The sequence below is a fragment of the Phyllostomus discolor genome, chromosome 4, assembly GCF_004126475.2.
Source record: "Phyllostomus discolor isolate MPI-MPIP mPhyDis1 chromosome 4, mPhyDis1.pri.v3, whole genome shotgun sequence".
In the NCBI taxonomy this organism is placed as follows: domain Eukaryota; kingdom Metazoa; phylum Chordata; class Mammalia; order Chiroptera; family Phyllostomidae; genus Phyllostomus; species Phyllostomus discolor.
In genome coordinates this window covers 20,271,453-20,289,888 of record NC_040906.2, presented here as the reverse complement: position 1 = coordinate 20,289,888, position 18,436 = coordinate 20,271,453, and the positions used below count along the sequence as shown (strand labels likewise).

The following is an 18,436-nucleotide window of genomic DNA, read 5'->3' as shown; positions in this document are numbered from 1 at the left end:
TTACAGTCATATAATTCAAACATACTTATGGAACATTCTATAACCTTTCAGTGCAAGTAGTTTCAATAAAGGCACAGCATCATGAAAAGCAAACAAATAATTGTTCTTAATGATAACATTAATAAAGCTTTTTAAGAAATGTTTAAATAAGTAATATTTTTCCCTACTAAGGTCAGAAGTCATATTTAATCTTCAGTTCAATGGTATCTATCATTTAAAGTAATATTCAATTTCCAAACCCTATTAAGTTAAAAAAAATATAAGGATGATAATACACTTGGAGCAATTGAAGACTCAGTTGTCTTTAAAATGGAAGTCCATTTTTTCATCATAATAAAAATAGAGAAACAGAATAGATAAGTTGTGATTCTTTGAACATACAAATAATTAAAATCTGGAAGGCACCAAGTCAGCTTTGAGTAGTTTCTATTCAATTAGGTGCTCAGTTAATAATTTTGAATTTAATTGAACAAAAGGTGCACACTAAGATATCAAGAAACTTCAGCACTTTAACCTTAGAATAAAGCAATTTTATATTTTAAAAATTTGATTGTTTTAAACACAAAGTGGAGAAAATTAATGTTTATATTTTAATTGTTAGCATTTCTGTTTAAAAATCTTTGTCTTAGAAAAACATTGCACATACATTTTAAAATGCAAAGTTCCTAAGATCCAATCTATTTTAATAGATATGCTTGTAAAAAATATAGGCTTGCATGCAGCTTTAAGGGAGATATAAAACTGGCAAAGTAATTTGGGGAATCGGAAGAATGAACGCTACAAGAAATAATTTAGCACTAATCAAGCAGAGTTTCTTATTCTTGTTATTTGCCATTAAGAGTAAATTTCACCACCATTAATCTTTGGCCTGGCCTCTGAATAGGTTTTGGAACTAAGCTAAATAAGTAAACATGCAAATACCATCCTTTGAGCTTTCCCTTCCCAGGAAGGCTTCTCCTATTCAAAAGCCATGAGGTCACCCTCTCCTTCTGTCTGACCCAAGTTTCACAAATAGTCATTTTTTTTAGTCTGCATATAATGATGAGGGCATCAAACTGAAGAATGTTTATTAAATCATATGTGACACCAGGTAGATAAAAGGTTGTTTAGGAAATAGTCCTGCCCTGTTGAGGAATCTGCATACGAGTGTGGATTCTGAGAAGATAGCTAAATGGGGAGAGGTTTGAATCAAAGAGCTTGTCTGGGATTTCATAGGTCGCTGTGCAGGGGGAAAGGAAACTGGTTGGAGCTGGATGACATTTTCCAAGGGGGAGATGATGCCAAAAGGGGCTCAGGAGGGTGTTGAGAGAAAGAACTACATTTTGGGTTTGTACCAGTGTTTCCTGCTTTGTCATGTCCGTATCCATTCCTACCTTATGTAATAAAAATTAAGGAAAAAAATGATGAACTGATTTGTGCTTCAACATCTCAATCCTAGAAAGGTTCTTCTCTATGGATACTAAAAGGAAATTGGGTTGTTTAGAGCACTAACTCTGGCTACTATTTAAAACAAGTCTGAAACAAAACTTAAAATAACCGATGGTGTATATTATTTTTTTACTTACTTTATACACAGTTCCAAAAGCACCTGAGCCAAGTACTTTTACTCGTTTGAGCTCAGTTTCTTTCAAAATACGAAGCTGAGCCTGATTGGGTGCTGTACCGCTGGGAGTTAAGGGCTCTACCAACTAAAAAAGACAAAAAAAAAAACACAAGTTATAACTTTCAATGCGACAATCAGCGCTTCTCTCTTTTCTCTTTCTTTATCTGTGGCTGGTTCCCTTTCTCACACATACAAAAACACACAAGCACACTTCTTCCCGAAAAAATATTTTTGTATTATGGATTAGCCACCATTACTTCAGACCCTATCTTTTCTCTTCTCATGCTCTTTGCCTGGTGAGTTCATATGACAAATGTGTGGCAACCTGGAGGCATAATAGGCTAGGGGATCTTCATTCTACTTCTCAAGCTCCTTCCTTTTCGGCATCTTCAGCTAAGACTTGGAGATTTTAGTTATGTCAGCATACTCTAGTAAAGTTATCTTTTTTATTTAAAAAGATTTAGTTCATAAAACAATGAAATGCTGCCTTCTTGGCACTTAAAATCCAGGATAAACACATCAGAACATTTTTACAAGAAAATACTAATAAGTAGCACAATGCCAATATTCCTGGACAGTGCTTCTAAAACTTTTATGCACATATGAATCACTTGGAGTTCTGCTAAAATGCAGATTTTGGTTCAGTGGTCTGTGGTTTGGGCTGAAATTTGCATTTTATAGAACACCAAGTGATGCTCATATACAGTGGTGGTCCTTAAACACATTTTATGTAGCAAATTCTAGATACCTTCTAGATCAAAAAATTCTAAAATTCTATGAATTGGTTCTAGATCATGAGTGAATGCTAGGAGACATGAAAGAATACAACAGCACGAGGGAGTGAGGTTCTTTAGGTTCGGCTTCCTAAAGGAGGAACTCTTCCAAACTGTTCTTGAGATGATAAAGAGGGGCCGTCATTAAAGAGGACACTGGGGCCATGGGGAGCCAGTCTGGACACAGCGTCAAAGGGAAGGAGGAACACGTACATAAAGAGAGTGACTAGTCTGAAGGGTGGGGAACACCAGATCATAAAATGGGCTAGGTGCGGCCAAAGGGGGTACATTGAGGCTAATAATGTTAGACACCACAGTTTAGATGCTGTTTGGTTAGAGAGGATAAATAAGCAAGGAACACATGTGAATATGTGCCAATTTCTTGCCTACGTGAGAAAATAATATGTAGGCAATGAAGAGACTCTGGATCCCCAAAAGTTTGTATCCTATGTTCAGATTTGAGGTTTTTATCTATGCTTGAGGAAAAGGAATCTACAATAGGAGTTTCTTTTTTTTTAAGTAAAATAAAGGAGTTTAATTTTAAACACAGACAAATAGCTTGTTTTTTTCTCAGCATAAGGGGATAATTAAGGGCTACTCCCACTCAAATTATCTTGAAAAGCACCACAATATTTCAAGACGTCTGTTTACAGGGCTAAATGCCCCATGGCCCTCCAGCTTGGTTATTATTATCACGCTCCTGTGAACATCGTGGTCTGCACATTGTTTTCTAGGCATCTGAGTATTACACTTTTTAAAGAAGTATAGTTTCATTTTGCGTGCTAGTGTGGTGGAAAGAGATCTGGGTTTACTGTAGCAGGCTTATAGACCGGGGCTGCCATTCACGAGCTTAGAAAGCAATTTATCCCTCTCATTTCACTTCTGTGAAATAGGTAGAACATTAATTACCTTAGAAGATTGTTAAAGAATGCAATGGTGTACAATATAGGGAGAACACTTCGTAATATTGCCTGCCATATGCAGGCACTGAATCTGTCACTCTTCATTACTACACAATAGCATCTATCAAAGCATCGGGCTTGTAGTGCATACACTTATAAGTGAATGTTGAAAAACATGTATTTTCTACTTTTACTAGTAACAGAAGGAAGACAATCTGAAGTAAAAGTTTTGGAGACGTGTATTGGCTTTACATACATTCTAATATACCATGATGTAACAAATGGTTCACCTCTGAGTCAGAAGTCCAGTTACAATATTAAGGATTTAAGTTGATCACCTTAAAATTCCTCTTTTTTTAAGATGGTAAAAAAATCATGCTTATTTATTTTTACCAAGAAAAAGATAGGAATCAATTAGACAGTTATCTAATTCAGTCCTAAATGATAAATTACTACAAAAATAGAATTGGCTTATTTGAAACCAATCAGTATGAATTTATTTAGTAATGAAATGCCAACTTAAAGGACCTCTTAGAAAACATAATAACAAAAGAAAACAAAACAACTTTTTTCATAACAATGAGGTTTTTCTGCACATAGTTAAGAGACTGGAATTGCTCTTCAATTCCTCTCCAAATCTAGTTTATTCACTTTCGAGAGTTCTCTCACTGACTGCCCCAAGCTAAACACGAGGGAAAATTCTATCTGCCTCCAGCATCCTACCGAGCTAAGCTGAAGGTGTGCACAGCACAGGCACTGTGCTCAAACTGTTATTCACGAGTGTGGGGGTGAAACCAAGTTGATCCCTAAACACCCAATTTGAGTAGAAATCACTACTGAGTTTTCCCATGAGTTTTCCCGTAATTAACTGACTTTCTTTTTAGATAATTGTAATTTTAGATAACTCCAATCTTTAGAAAGTATTTTCCTCTATGTAACTGTAAAGTAGCTCCTTATTCTTCTCATTTTGACTACGGAAGAAAAGAGCTAACATTTAATTCATTATTAATGTACAAAATTTATGAATGAATGAATATTTGCATTCCATTGTCGTTAGGAGGAAAAATCAAGGCTGTCACACCGACAATGAGAAAGAAAGCAAACTCAGGGAACACGATGACTTGGAGCAGATTTGCTCGGTATTGTTCAGCTTGGCAGGAATGCGTGTATCAGGAGAAAGGGGTCGTATTCCAGTTAAGAGAAATCTGGTAAATGCATGTTCTTCTGTAATTGTTTTTCCCCTATAACCTGTGCAGTGAAAGGTATCAGCTCGCATGGTAGAGAACTCAGTGTAGCAATAGAAAAGAAATTACAATAATTTATTTTAATTTGCATGTTCACAATAACTCACATGCACAATATTAAATGCACCACATGAACTACGTGGTAAGGTCTGTGTGATTACAACACTAAGCTTCATCCTGTAAGCTCAGCTTTTCGCTGCTGGAATAATGAGATCAGGGGCTACCTATTTAATGACCCTAGTTAAAGCATAATTGCTTGTCTATCTTATCTGGCTTTATTTTGACCCAGAAAAATTCTATCTCTAACATTTTTCTAGTTCTGCTACTGAGATATCCTCTACCCAGATTATTTCTAGTACAACAGTACAACTTTGCTATTGTGATATCCTGAGGCTTAATAACAGGACCACTGCTTCCAAAGAAACAGACCTGTCTTTTCCTCACTAAGGTAATTTCCGTGACCTCCACTGTGTATCCTCTTTAAGCCATGGGCATGCCTTGGTTATTTTTCACTATATATTCTGCTTTTTGATCAATTTTGTATAATATACCATAAAATATAAACCCTCAGCTGGAAATCGAACACAGTTTTCACCTGGATTAAAAATTGTCATCTAAACCTTCCAAACCTAAATGATAATTCCTAAACACATGAAGAGAAGATAAAAACAAAACAAAACAAAACAAAACAAAACATGTCACCTCTGTCTCTAGGAATCTCCTCAAGGCTCTTTTCTTTTTGATGCTCTTCCTTCTCACATAAACTGCAAATGTTAGGCCCACGATGACCAGGATGAAGAGCCCTCCAATGACTCCGGCTGCAATTAGAGGGGTTCTGCCAAACAAAATAGAAAAGAAAAAAAAAGTATGAAGAGAGAAAAGACAGACGAAAGGAAAAAAACAGTTGTACCTATCCGTGTATCACAAATCTACTCACACGTAGTGTAAATAAAAGTGCTTTAGAGCTGTGACAAAACTTTTATGGTAAAAACAGTACTTTTTTTTTTAAATAAACCATGCACATACAACTATTCTTGGAAGATGAGCAGCCACAACATGCCATTTCACCAAAAAATGTAAAACTTGGTAACAATGAAAAACTCATGCAAAAATGTTAATATAGGAGGATTTTAAATTGTTTTCATGTTGCTTTCATCTATCAGTGAATGGAAAATACATTTTAATAATATCACTGCATTATATAATATTATTTTCAAAATTGTCTCTAAAACAGGCTTTCTCAACAGTGGCACTATTGGCATTTTGGGCTTGATCTTTTTTGTTTTGGGGGACTGGTATCTGTGTTTTACGATTCATTAGCAGCATCCGTGACCTCCATCCACCAGATGCCAGTAGCATTTCTGTCCTCCAGTCATGACAATGTCCCTAGACAGTGCCAATGTCTATCAAAATCACCCACAGTCGAGAACCACTGTTTTTAAGCCAAAATGAGAGCTCTAGAGACACACTGAGCCCCACTCCGCCAGAATATGAGGGTTCAATAAGAGGGATGGATTGACAGACGTGCTGTTTCAAACTCTGGCAAGGACAACTTCGATGGCAGGAGAAAAATAAAAAGTGGGGTCAGACAGAATTACGATGACAGGAGGACACATTATTATCAGAAGCGTGCCTAAGCATCATGAGCCCGTGAAAGAGGTTTACAAATTAGGTATTACATTAAAAGGTATTCATAGTATTAAAAAGGGATTAAAAAGAGACTGAACAGAGATTTTTATTCTTAACATTGTTAGCTAAGACAGTCTTGGGACTGATCATTTCTATTGCTTTTTAAGATAAAAATTTTCCTTGCTCTGAAAGTTGTAGTTGTGGTTGTAACTGTGTGTTGTAGAGTACATCAGTATTTGTGAGCTTCCTCTGGTCAAGGCCCTGAAATACACTAATTTCACATGCTCTAGAAATAACTTGGGGTAGAACTCACAGGTGTTACCTAATATATATTTGACCATGAAGCCATGATATGCATCGAAACCAGAAAAGAATTCCCTGAACACTTATGCTTTCCATAGTAAATATTTTATATCTTACATTTCTATTTGTAGAAGAATCTACTCTCTACAGCTGCATTTTTAGAAAAACATGTCTTGCTTTTGCAAAATAAACTTTGTTTAAAGATAGATCAGAAATAATGATAGCAGATGATCCTAAATAAAAACTTTGAAATTTTAAAGAGCTCTATAAAAATATATGTATAATGTCTTCTATATGTGAAGACATATGTTTTAAAGATTATGATTTTTTATATTGTCATATAAAACTGTAGAAAATCCTTAAAAACTAGTTTATCCTGATGGTTGTTTTCTGACAGTTGAAAGTACCATAGCATACTGAAATGTTTCTATAATTCAACTAGATTTTCCTAAATAAAATTTTCTAAAGATATAAAAAGCTGTGCTGAGAAAATTAAACTATGGTGTGGATACAAACTCACCATTGTTATGTGTTTTGGTTTGTGTAAGGTCATGTAAGGTCTGTGTACACTGTCTATGTAAGGCCATATTTTTGAGCATGTCAGTTACATATATATTTCAGTAAATATTTTAAGTTTTCAACTCAAGGCATAATTTTTGGCTCAAGTGCCTAGCATATACCTGAAAGACACTATTATGAAAACATTGAATTTTTGTTTCTTAAGCCCAATTTTTAATCGCAAAGTATTTATGTATGATTGAGAATAATGTCCAACATTTATTAATTTTAGATTTTAACTAATCTCTGGACTTACTCTTCTTATTTTGCAAAATAAGTGGTATGTATTTATAAAGATATATGCCATTATCGTTGTAGATTTTAAGAAAATGCTCTTTTTGGTTTTTGTTTCTTTTACTTTTCATTTTAAGAAAGACCACTAACAATAGAACAAAATAAGACCTGGGTGTCTCTATTCTTTTCATCTAATTCTGCTGAATATCAATTTCCATGTCATTACTACTCAGCTTTGTCATGGCAATAGAAAATAAAAAAGTTCAAAATCTCAATAGAGAGTCACTGCTTTATTTTTTCTCCTTAGCATTTATTTTTGATTTTCTCACAGCAGTTCCTTGGTTGATTTACATTTCTTTACCCTTTTTTTCCCTTACTACTCTACAGGAATGGAAGAAGTAGAAATAACCTGAAAAGGGAAAAAGTGATTCTCTGCATTTAAAGTTCACACATAAATATTTTGTTGGACACTTTGGAAGGCCAAATTTTTCATATTCAGCAGAATTAACTCTTGAAATAAAAACACACCATTAACCATAAGGAAGCAACCTGTGAAACCAAGAGGGAGGCACCTATAAAGCAACTTGACTGTTCTCTTTAAGAAGTGAATATTATATCATGGAAAAAGTGTTGATCTTGACTAAGAAGATTTAATGGTTTTAAAAATACAGATGTGAAATGCAGTTCTGAATTGGATTCTAGTTTGTGCAGACTAGCTATACAGATGTTTTTGAGATAACTTAGAAATTTGAACAGGAATTAGGTAGTAAAAGAGATGAAAATTTACTGTCATGGAAATATGTGGACCAGAATTTGGAAAGATTAGATTACAAACAGTAGGATCTCAATTAGGGAAAAGGTGAGTGTGTGTGCAGGTGATGTGTGCACATGCACACATGTGTGCATAAATGATCTATGGTAATATACAATGAAACACTAAACAGTAATTATCTCTGAATAGTAAGACTATGGTGTTTTATTTTTATAGTTTTACTCATCAACATTTTCTAATTTTCTGCATTTATTTCTTTTTCAAAAGAAGATTTTATTACATTTACAAAAAAACAAAAAAATCAATCATTGCCTGAAAATTTATCTTAATAATAATAGCCTTGCTTTCTTTTCCTTCTTGAATGTTTACTTGGTTCTTTTCAATTGAGTTTTTTATTTTAATATTTCCTGTCCACTTTTATAATCTAAGTACTTTTGCATATATAATCTATTCTACTAGTTTAATGTGCCTGAGACATTTAACTACCACTGTGTCATAACATTAACATCATGTTTCACAAAACCAAGCTAATCTGAAAAGTTAATATTACTTACACATCTCCTAGTTCCCCCAATTTTGATGACTTCTAGATATTTGTAGGCATAAAATATGATAGATGTTCATTTTTCCCCTGGGAGTTCATACTTCACTCTTTGTGAGAACCCTTTGGATAAAGAGGGTACAACTACTTAAGCTGCTTCTTTAAAATGCTATGTACCCCCACTAATCTCATGCTGGCTGCTGTGAGAAACTGTTTGTTTGTTGTCATTGCCCTGTCCCTGAAAAATGGGTGGAACCCCCTAAAGCATAAAAGATAGGACACTTCCAGTGTCAAGTCCATGTTTCGACTAAAAGAATAAAGTTAATTGATTGTTGACTTTTCTCTGTGATTTGAAAATAATTTAATGAAACAGATATCCTCCTGTTACTGATTAAGGAATTAACCAAAAAACAAAACAAAACAAAATAAACAACAACAACAACAACAAAACCCCTCATAGACAGACAACAGTATGGTGATTACCAGAGAGAACAGGGGGTGGGGGCAGCAGAAGGATAAATGGTGATGGAAGGAGACTTGACTTGAGGTGGTGAATGTAAAACACAACATACAGATGATGTATTATAAAACAAACAATTATAAAACACAAAAAAGTGTAAGTAGAATAATGAAATTGATATCCTCCCACTACTCATAGAAACCCATATAAGAATTCTGAATCACAAGTGACCTTGGATAATTTATTTGAAAGCATAGAATGTGATTTTCATAATTTCTTTAGAAGTTCAGAGACCTCACAATGTTTTACATTCTATTGCTAAAACAGTTACACATAAGAGTTATGTCTCCCAAAACTGTATTACTCATATAATAATATTCTTATCATTCACTACTGTATTTGAGCTGTGCTAATCCTGAAGAATATATAATGCGAGAGAAAACATGAAACTTGATTTTAGAAAAAGCCAAATGGAGTCCTTCATTGATCTGCTTCCTTCTAGATATCGTATCACAAACAAAATGTAGTAAAGTCAATGTAATTTATGATTAAAACCCAGATTGTTCTAAAACTATTCTATTATACCATTTTCCACTTAATGCCAAGGGTAGACTATCTTACAAAAAATGTACAGTGGAATTTTCCTTAAAATTGTAAATTTGGTGAAACTGATATTCTGAATAATACAGTCATTGCAAAGAATGCTAAGTCTGTGAGAGTCTTTCATAGGTACATCACCAAATAAAATAAGTTTAAATTAATAATATAGGTATATCATGCTTAATTTCTTAAATACATAATAATTTTTAATTAAAGATAAAGGAAATAATTCGAAGTCCTATAACACACTGATGGCATAATTTAAACCAGAGAGCTACACTATTAGAAGCTTGTAAATTAAACTAAACAATATGAAGATGTTCCTTCAGGATTCATTGGTCCAGACTTCCAGCCGCTTTGCTTTTTGTCGATGGGCACTAAAGTCTTAAATGAATTGTTATTTTAAATTTACACAGAAGATAACAAACAAAAACAACAGGCTAGTCAGATAACCTTAACAGAGTTTGTATATCATAAACTTTTCAAGTCACAGAAGGTGGTAAAATAGTACTTCTAACATTAAAATTTTGTGTTCAACTTTGATATCTATTTTTTCCCCCTTACAGTGGCATATGGTACTACAAGATTCTTTGGAGCCAGACCATTCTGAGTTTTAACTATTGGTCTGCTTCTAAGTAGTTATTGGCACCTCTGTCAAATAACTCAGCCTAAATACCCATGAATATATATTCTTTACCTAAGGTAATAAAAATCAACCCAGCTGGGAACTACCTAGTCTTTCTTATATTCCTAGAATTTTATGAATTTGCCTCTAGATCCTTCCTAGTACTGTCATTAAAGAAAAACCTTTATGTCTATGAGAATCATACACCTCACTTTGACCAGGACAGTTTCAGTTTGTGCCATTGTGAGTATCAATAGTACTTATTCACTCCCAACAGCACTCATATGTCAGCCTTTGTTCATACATGTTCATCCTACTGTTAGCCCAATTTAGAGAATCTGAGATACCCAAGTCTTTATAAAGTGCATGTGTCTGTGTGTAAATCACAGAGTGTCTTAGTATTAGGAAGTTTCACATGCTGGGACAGTTAATTAATTACTAACTGTAATAAATATATACATATATATAAATCTGTCTATCATTTATCTATCTATATATACAAACATAAACAAATGGTTCATAAATTAGGGCCAGATGTCATGTTTCTCTGTAATCTTATATATCTTATATATACTTTTGGTATAATTAACATTGGCTATCAACCTGTACCTTATTTTACTTCTAAAAATTGTATAGTGGCCTTCAGAAAAAAGCATGAGTCTAGCATAAACCAAAGGTTAAATGTATTTTCAGCAATGTACTCCATGTTTCTTAATTTGCTCTTGTTATAAGAAAAACGTAGTTGATCAAAAACATGTTGGCTCTTTATTTAAAAAACTTCTTGCTCCCTGACTGTTGTGGCTCAGTGGATTGAGTGACAGCATGTGAACCAGAGGGTCACCGGTTCCATTTCCACTTGGGACACATGTCTAACTTGCAGGCCAAGTGCCCAGTAGGGGATGCTGGAGAGGCAACCACACATTGATACTTCTCTCCCTCTCTTTCTCCCTCCCTTCTGCTCTTTCTAAACATAAAGAAATAAAATACCAAAAAAAAAACACTTGTCAACTGAGCTAGAAAATATAACTTTGGAAATGACATTTTCAATATGGTATTAATTATGTAAGCAGTTTAAACATAGCAAGTTCATATAACAAGAACATAGGATTTGACTGACATCAAGGTCAAGGTACTTTTGGATTTTATAGGACATATAGTGTCACTAACAATTCACTTCATTTTCAATGGGAAATAATCCAACAGAAATGACAATGTCAAAAATTTTCTACATTGATATAGAAAACATTCCCTTCCATAGAGGTAATCAAAGATTTATTTGGTCCTATACTCTATCTTTAAATTCAAATAATTTAAATAGATTGAGTATAGACTTTCCATTCTAATAATACTTGTATATTTTAAACTAATTTTTACATGCATTGTATATTTTTCACAATAACTAGGTAATATACATCTTATAACCTCCATACTTAATATAAAGAAATAGAATCTGAGATAGTTAACATACCAGGATAAGATCAAACATAAATGGTAATGCTAATGGTTTACATATTCGAATCTTAAGTCCATTAATATTTTAGCTATATCTTCTGTCTTTCTAAAGATGATTCATTACAATTATTTTTAAGTAGATAAGTATAAATTTATCAGATTTGTCTTTGATACCTATATTTGATAGTATAGAATAGAAATGCATACCAATTTGAGTTTTAAGACTCTTTGATTTTATATTTACTTATATCTTCCTGCTGTGATTCTCATCAGGCTATAGTTTTATCTGCATTGCTATGTTCAATGTGGTTTAAGTTTATTACATTCTTTATGCCCTTATTAGAGTTTGTAAGTGGCATTGTTCTTCATTTAGCTTCATTTTATTTGCTTTCCCAGTGACACTACAAGTTAGAGGATTTGGGGGGCTTTAAAAAATAGAATTTCCTTAACAAAAGCAAGCAGCATTCATGCTGGTGACAGTGCCTGTGCTGCCTCTCCATTCAGCCTTTCCCAGAGCAGCGCAGATTTGAAACAAGGGACCTTGAAACACTAGGAAACACAAATCCCAAGAAGACATGTTAAGGGTTACTGCCTAGGGCAAGGAGAGCCACATTAACAGAATTTTTTCTCCTGTAAATTGTGCTTATTCTGACCCAGAATTCCACTTGCTCTATAAATATGACACATATTTTCCTGTTGAGCAAGTGAATGTGATCCGGGTCAGAATCTGATGTAGACCTCAGCTGACAGTTACAGTTTTTACTGGATAAGACCTAGGGTGTTACTGCGTCTCTATCCTTTGATTAGAATTTGAGATTCCTCTGTTACTCTCTTAAATATGACTAGAGAAGCATGAGTGCTGAAGCATGTGACTTTCAGCATTTGTTCTCTCTTCCTAAGCAGATTTGAATGTTTCTTGATTTTTTTCTTGTGCTAAATAAACTTTTTTCCAATATTTTTTCAATATGTGAGTGTTACATATTATTTAACACAGTGTCACAAAGTATTTCAGTGAAGATATTACCATCAAAGCAGTATATGCAATATTATCTAGATTCTTTATCTCAAGGATTAGTGACTGAGAAAAATTTCTAATAGTTTCATGGAGATTCCTTTCTTCTCTTTATAAGGCAATATGCTTACACATGTTCATGGGGCTTTGTTTGTTATAAGCTATGGGAAAGTATACAGACTTGCACATTTAATTTTTGAGGCAAACATTCTAGGGTTAAAGACATCATCCTGAGAATATCTATAATTCACCTATAAATTTTACACTTCTGAACTTTTTCCAGATTTACTGAGGTATAATGTACAAATAATATGAACTTCTATAAATAAAGCATTGAATGGGAATTAGACCAGAAGGACTTTTTCTTTTGAAAGGTTTTTCTATGAACTCAGATATATTTTTGGTACACAGATTTTCTTCATGGTTTCCACCTATTAAACAGGATCACAGATACCCATTTTTCTAATTTCTGGGTCCATAGCAGGTTCGAAGTAACTTAAGGAAAGAAATAAGAAGGGGAGGCTGTTTCCATCTCTCTTAAAATATTCTACAGAGGACTTGGAGAAAAGATAAGCAAACCTTCTTTGCAAAGACTTTTGGTCACTGCACCCTTCTTTAAGTAATATTTTTAATATAGAATGGAATGCTCTATATACTAAAGAGACGTGTATTGTGACCACATTTGCAAAAGCACATTTAAAAGCATTTAATAACAATTTTTAGCAATATAAGTCCTTTTTAAATCTATATAAGTGCCCAATCCTGAATTAGAACACATTTCTAATTATGAGGAAATCCGTTTTTTTTTTTTTTTTACAAAGTGATTACTTAGAAGATATTATGATTCTGCAGAAGTTCTGAATACAGACCCAGAGCCATCAGATCATGTAAACCAGGGGTGTCAGACTCATTTTCATGGTGGGGGCCACATCAGCCTCACAGTTGCCTTCTAAGGGCCAAATGTAATTTCATCTCCTTAACAGTTAAGGAGTAGTTACATTTATATAGTCCTAAAATTATTTCAGCCCTTTGAAGGCAACCTCGAGGCTGATGTGACCCCCGGTGAAAATGAGTTTGATACCCCTGATGTAAACAAAGAAATAGAAACCTATGTCAATTAAAATGACACTGAAATCATATCATAGCAAGACAACTTCATGCTGTGGCTGAAACCATTTCATTTGCAGGCAGAAGAATTCATTACTATTAAAGGGAGAAGGAAAACCACATATACATAAACAAGGTTCTCTTTTTAGCTAGAATATACATTTTTCAGTCTGTTCTTTGTCTATTATTTTTCTATTATTGAAATTACATATAGTATTTACAGGCCATATTTGATGGTATGAATTGATTCAGACATCCAGAAGATAATATGTTTAAATTTCTTTGTTTTGTAATGGGTCATTAAGGACATAATTTAAAAGTAGTGTAAAATGGACATATTAATTCCTTAAAATGACCAGACTGGGAATATCTACAAACCTTTTCTGCAGTCTTTTAATTTTTCAAATTTCTACTTTTATTTTTCTCTCTGGGATGTTACCTAGGTAAACAGTTTATTTTCACTCACAACAATGCCAACTGAGCTCATGCACTATTTCAAATTTTATTAGGGCAAGTAGAACAAAAGAGAACAATTAATAGGCCCTAACTTTTTCACTTTCTAGCATTGTGTTAGTTGTTGGAGAACATCATCATCTCTTCTTGAGTACATGTTGGGGACACTAAGTATGTTAATACTTTAGTTATTGTCAAAATAGCCAAAAACAATGAAAAATAAAACAATCTGAATAACACAATTATAAATTTAAGATGATATGCAATGGGCACCAACTTGTAAAATCCAATCCAGTTATTCTCTCTTATCAGATAATGCTGTTTTAGTAATTGAGAGAGGAGAAGAGGAGAAGAAGAAGGAGAAGGAGAAAAAAGGGAAGAAGGAGGAGGAGAGAGGGAGGGGGAGGGGTACAGGGGAGGGGTAGAGGGGCTGAGGAGAGGGGAGGGAAGCTGAGGGAAGGGGGGAGGAGAGGAGAGAGGAGGAAAGGAGTCCTTCTAAGCAATGTAGTTAGCATTGTATAAAAAGTTTAGGCATCGCTATAACTTACTAAGTTATCTTTTAAGGTCTACTTATTATTTCAGAACTATATAGTATTCCTATGAGTTGTCAAAAGATTAGAGATACATAGATGCATATATGTCCACCTAGGTTTACTTACAACTAATTAAAAATTAACACACTTTCAAAGAAGGTTAATTAAACTTTTTTTTTAATCCACGAAGTCTTCTCTGTAACATGACTGATGGTACCATAAAGAAAACAACAAACTCATTAGAAGAAATTTCTGAGTCCCATATCCCTTGCTAACTTGTGGTGAAAAATCTTCAGCCATATTTTGATGGGACTCATCTAATTTTAGACAGGTATAAAAAGTAATTTGTTATAAAATCATATATATGTTAAATTATAAATATGTATATGAATAAGACTATAACTCAAGTCTTTTTAACTCAAATGTTTAAGTTTTATCATTTTTAATGTATTTCATATTTGAATTTTTGAATAATAATTAACAAATTTGAATACTGTGAGAGAATATTTTCCATGTGTTATAATTGATACCTAGCTAAACATGTATTTTTAAAGATTTTATTTATTTATTTTTAGAGAGAGAGGAAGGGAAGGAGAAAGAGAGGGAGAGAAACATCAATATGTGGTTGCCTCTTGAATGCTCCCCTACTGGAGACCTGGCCCACAACCCAGGCATGTGCCTTGATTGGGCATTGAACCAGTGACCCTTTGGTTCACAGGCTGGTGCTCAATCCACTGAGACACACAAGCCTGGGCTAAACATATTTTTATAATGACAAGCACACACATAAAAATACATAAAATTAAGAATAGCCTGTGCATTTCTCTTTTTCAAAAAAAGATTTCATTTATGTATATTCAGAGAGAAGGGAAGTGAGGGAAAAAAAGAGGGAGACAAACATCTATTGGTTGCCTCTCTCACACCCCCAACTGAGGACCTGGCCTGCAATCCAGGCAAGTGCCCCAACCAGGAACCAAACCAGTGGAGGGCAGCAGGCTGGTGCTCGGTCCACTGAACCACACCAGCCAGGGCTCATCTGTACATTTTTCAAAAGAGGACTGGTGGTGCATCAATAGTAAAACCATGCAACTGTAAAAAGGAGTTATAATAATCCAGATGGCTGTTCATAATACACTATTCAGTGAGTAAAGAAAATTGCTGAATAATGTGTGGAATATATTTCCATATCTTTTCCATAAACAAAAACCTTTATTATTGTATATAGTTTAGTATATGGATAAATGTGGGGAAGGAAAAACAAACATATATAAACACATCCATTTACTGTTCATGCACTATGCATTACTTTTCTAATTTAAATTTCATTTAAAAATATATTAAAGAAAATAATCTTAAAATAAAGGAGGAAGAAAAATAGCTAAATTACAGCTGGTGAGCTTTACTCATCAGGGTGAGAAATTCTACCTTTACTTGTGTTAGATTTAAAAGGGAGGCATATGGCACAAATTGCCAAGACAATAATCCTTGCTTGAGGATAAAATTAGTTACATCAGTAAAATCAAAAGCCAGAGATATTCCATTTGTAAGATGCTCTTCATTATAATTTCTTACTTAAGAGCACTTTTAGATAGAAAAAAATATTTCAGTGTGATTTTTTGATATACTAATGCTTTATTCCTCAACAATTGCACAATTGCTGATGCTTTTAGCAATAAATGTAATTTGGAATCATTGTTATATATCAGGATTTGCAATTAACACTACAGGTATTAAAGTCTGTTAATTTCTCATAATGCATACAGGATGCTGTTAGATTCTGATTAAATATTTAACAATCTTCTATTTAATGAGTCCAGAGTCACTGATACCAAATCACAACCTGTTATTATCCATGCAAAAATAAAATACGGTGACCTTCAGTTTGATACATGCAGAGTAAAACATTGCAAATTATTGATGATTTGTGAATTAGTGATAGAACATTTTGAATGCAAAATTTAGCACAGTTTATATTTGAATTTAATAATCTAGACTGTCACATCTGTCACACATGTATAGACACCAAAACATACCGTCCTCCCTGTCAGCAAGATGACTTTGGCTACAACTTCAGAGAGACCATAAACATTAAATGGAAACTCCCTCAACCCTTGTCTAGTCATCTATCTGCATCCTTCTGTTCCCTCTGCTCACTCTCTTCTGATGAAATGATGATGCGGTGATTTCTTTTCATCTCCAAGTCTAATCCTTGCACATTTCCACTGCCTCCTAATTCTTCTGACTTTTGATTATCTCATTTATTATCTCATTTTGATTATCTCATTAATTGATTATCTCATTTCTTCCCTTTATCTCCCACCCTTCACTTTCAACAAGATCTTCCAAGCAAGACTCACGTTTCATCTGTTTTCAAAATTTCTTCCTCTTGATATTATTCACTCTCCAACCATTTCCCTGGCTCTCTGCTTTCCTTCACATGCAAATTTCCCAAAGAACATCAACAGTTGGCTCTCTGTATTTCCATATTTTCTATTCATTTTTATACCACATCTGCACATGGAGAGACTTTCATATCTGTACATTAAATTTCCCTTTTAACATCACTGGATTGGGAAAATCGCCCCAAATTCAACACATCCAAAAATAAATTAACAGTGAGTTTAATACCTTTGTATCGTGTCAATCCCAGTTAATGTTAGAAAATCCATTTAATTTTGAAAGTCAGCACCAGGAATAATTATTAACAGTTTCTTCTCTTAGTTACTTCATATCCAGTTAATCACCAAGCTCAGGAATCAATATTAAATTCTAAGTTTTGTTTTCATCTTCCCACTTCTCTCCATCTCCATTCAACTTCCTGGCTTCTCAAATTCCTGCTTTTTCACTTCCAACAGCTTTAGCTACCCACTTCCATTCACTATCCTAAATATTTATATTACCAGTAACTGTACCTCCTTCAGAACCTTTAGTTCAAGTACCCTACTTTCAGATCAGCAGCTCTGTTCCTTTCAGTTCACCTGCTCTAGGAGCCCTCCTTCAACAATATTTGTTGTTTTTTTGGAAATTTAAGCCTTTGTCCCTCCTATTTTTTCATTGTATTTCAGTCTCCTTTTTGTGCCAATTTCCCTCATTACTCAACTTAGCTTTTATAGCCCTTTGTTCTTATCATTTTTTAAATATATCTTTAATTCATTGCTGTCTACCTCCTTGTTTAAGCACTTGCCTAGCAAAACTTAAATCTTGGGTAACACCAGTTCTCCAATTTCCCATGCCTACCACTAAGCAATCAGTCATATTCTATAACTGAATAGAATATAACAATGCTAACTGAGATCATTCTAATTCGTAACTATCAATCTCAAATGGACCCCCAGCACCTGCATAGAAATACTACTATATTTCTAAGTGAAGTCTTTCTCCCTTTGATGGACTATCAAATATCTTTCTTTAAATTCCCAATATTGCTTCCCCTCCTCTAGCCTAAGATGATGCCCTCTTTTTACATGTCATTTAAAAAGAGCCCTGGCTGGTGTGGCTCAGTGGATTGAGTGCCGGCCTGTAGTTCTCATACAAAACCACAATAATTTTACCATATCATTTCAGAATTTATAGAATGTGCTACTTTAAGAAAGATAAAAAAGATGAGCCTGTTTACTCATAAATGTCTTAGATAA

The 18,436-nt window shown here is 33.9% G+C and overlaps 1 protein-coding gene across 7 annotated transcripts in view; it reads right to left on the bottom strand.

Annotated features, from left to right (window-relative positions):
• Window positions 1–18,436, bottom strand: part of ERBB4 (erb-b2 receptor tyrosine kinase 4) — a 970,339-nt gene that overhangs the window by 201,343 nt on the left and 750,560 nt on the right. For all 7 annotated transcript variants that reach the window (XM_036022897.1, XM_028510101.2, XM_036022900.1 and 4 more), the window contains 2 exons: window positions 5,225–5,357; window positions 1,566–1,688 (listed from right to left, as the gene is read on the bottom strand). In XM_036022897.1, the coding sequence (XP_035878790.1) occupies window positions 1,566–1,688; window positions 5,225–5,357 (256 nt within the window). The remainder of the gene's footprint in view (window positions 1–1,565; window positions 1,689–5,224; window positions 5,358–18,436) is intronic.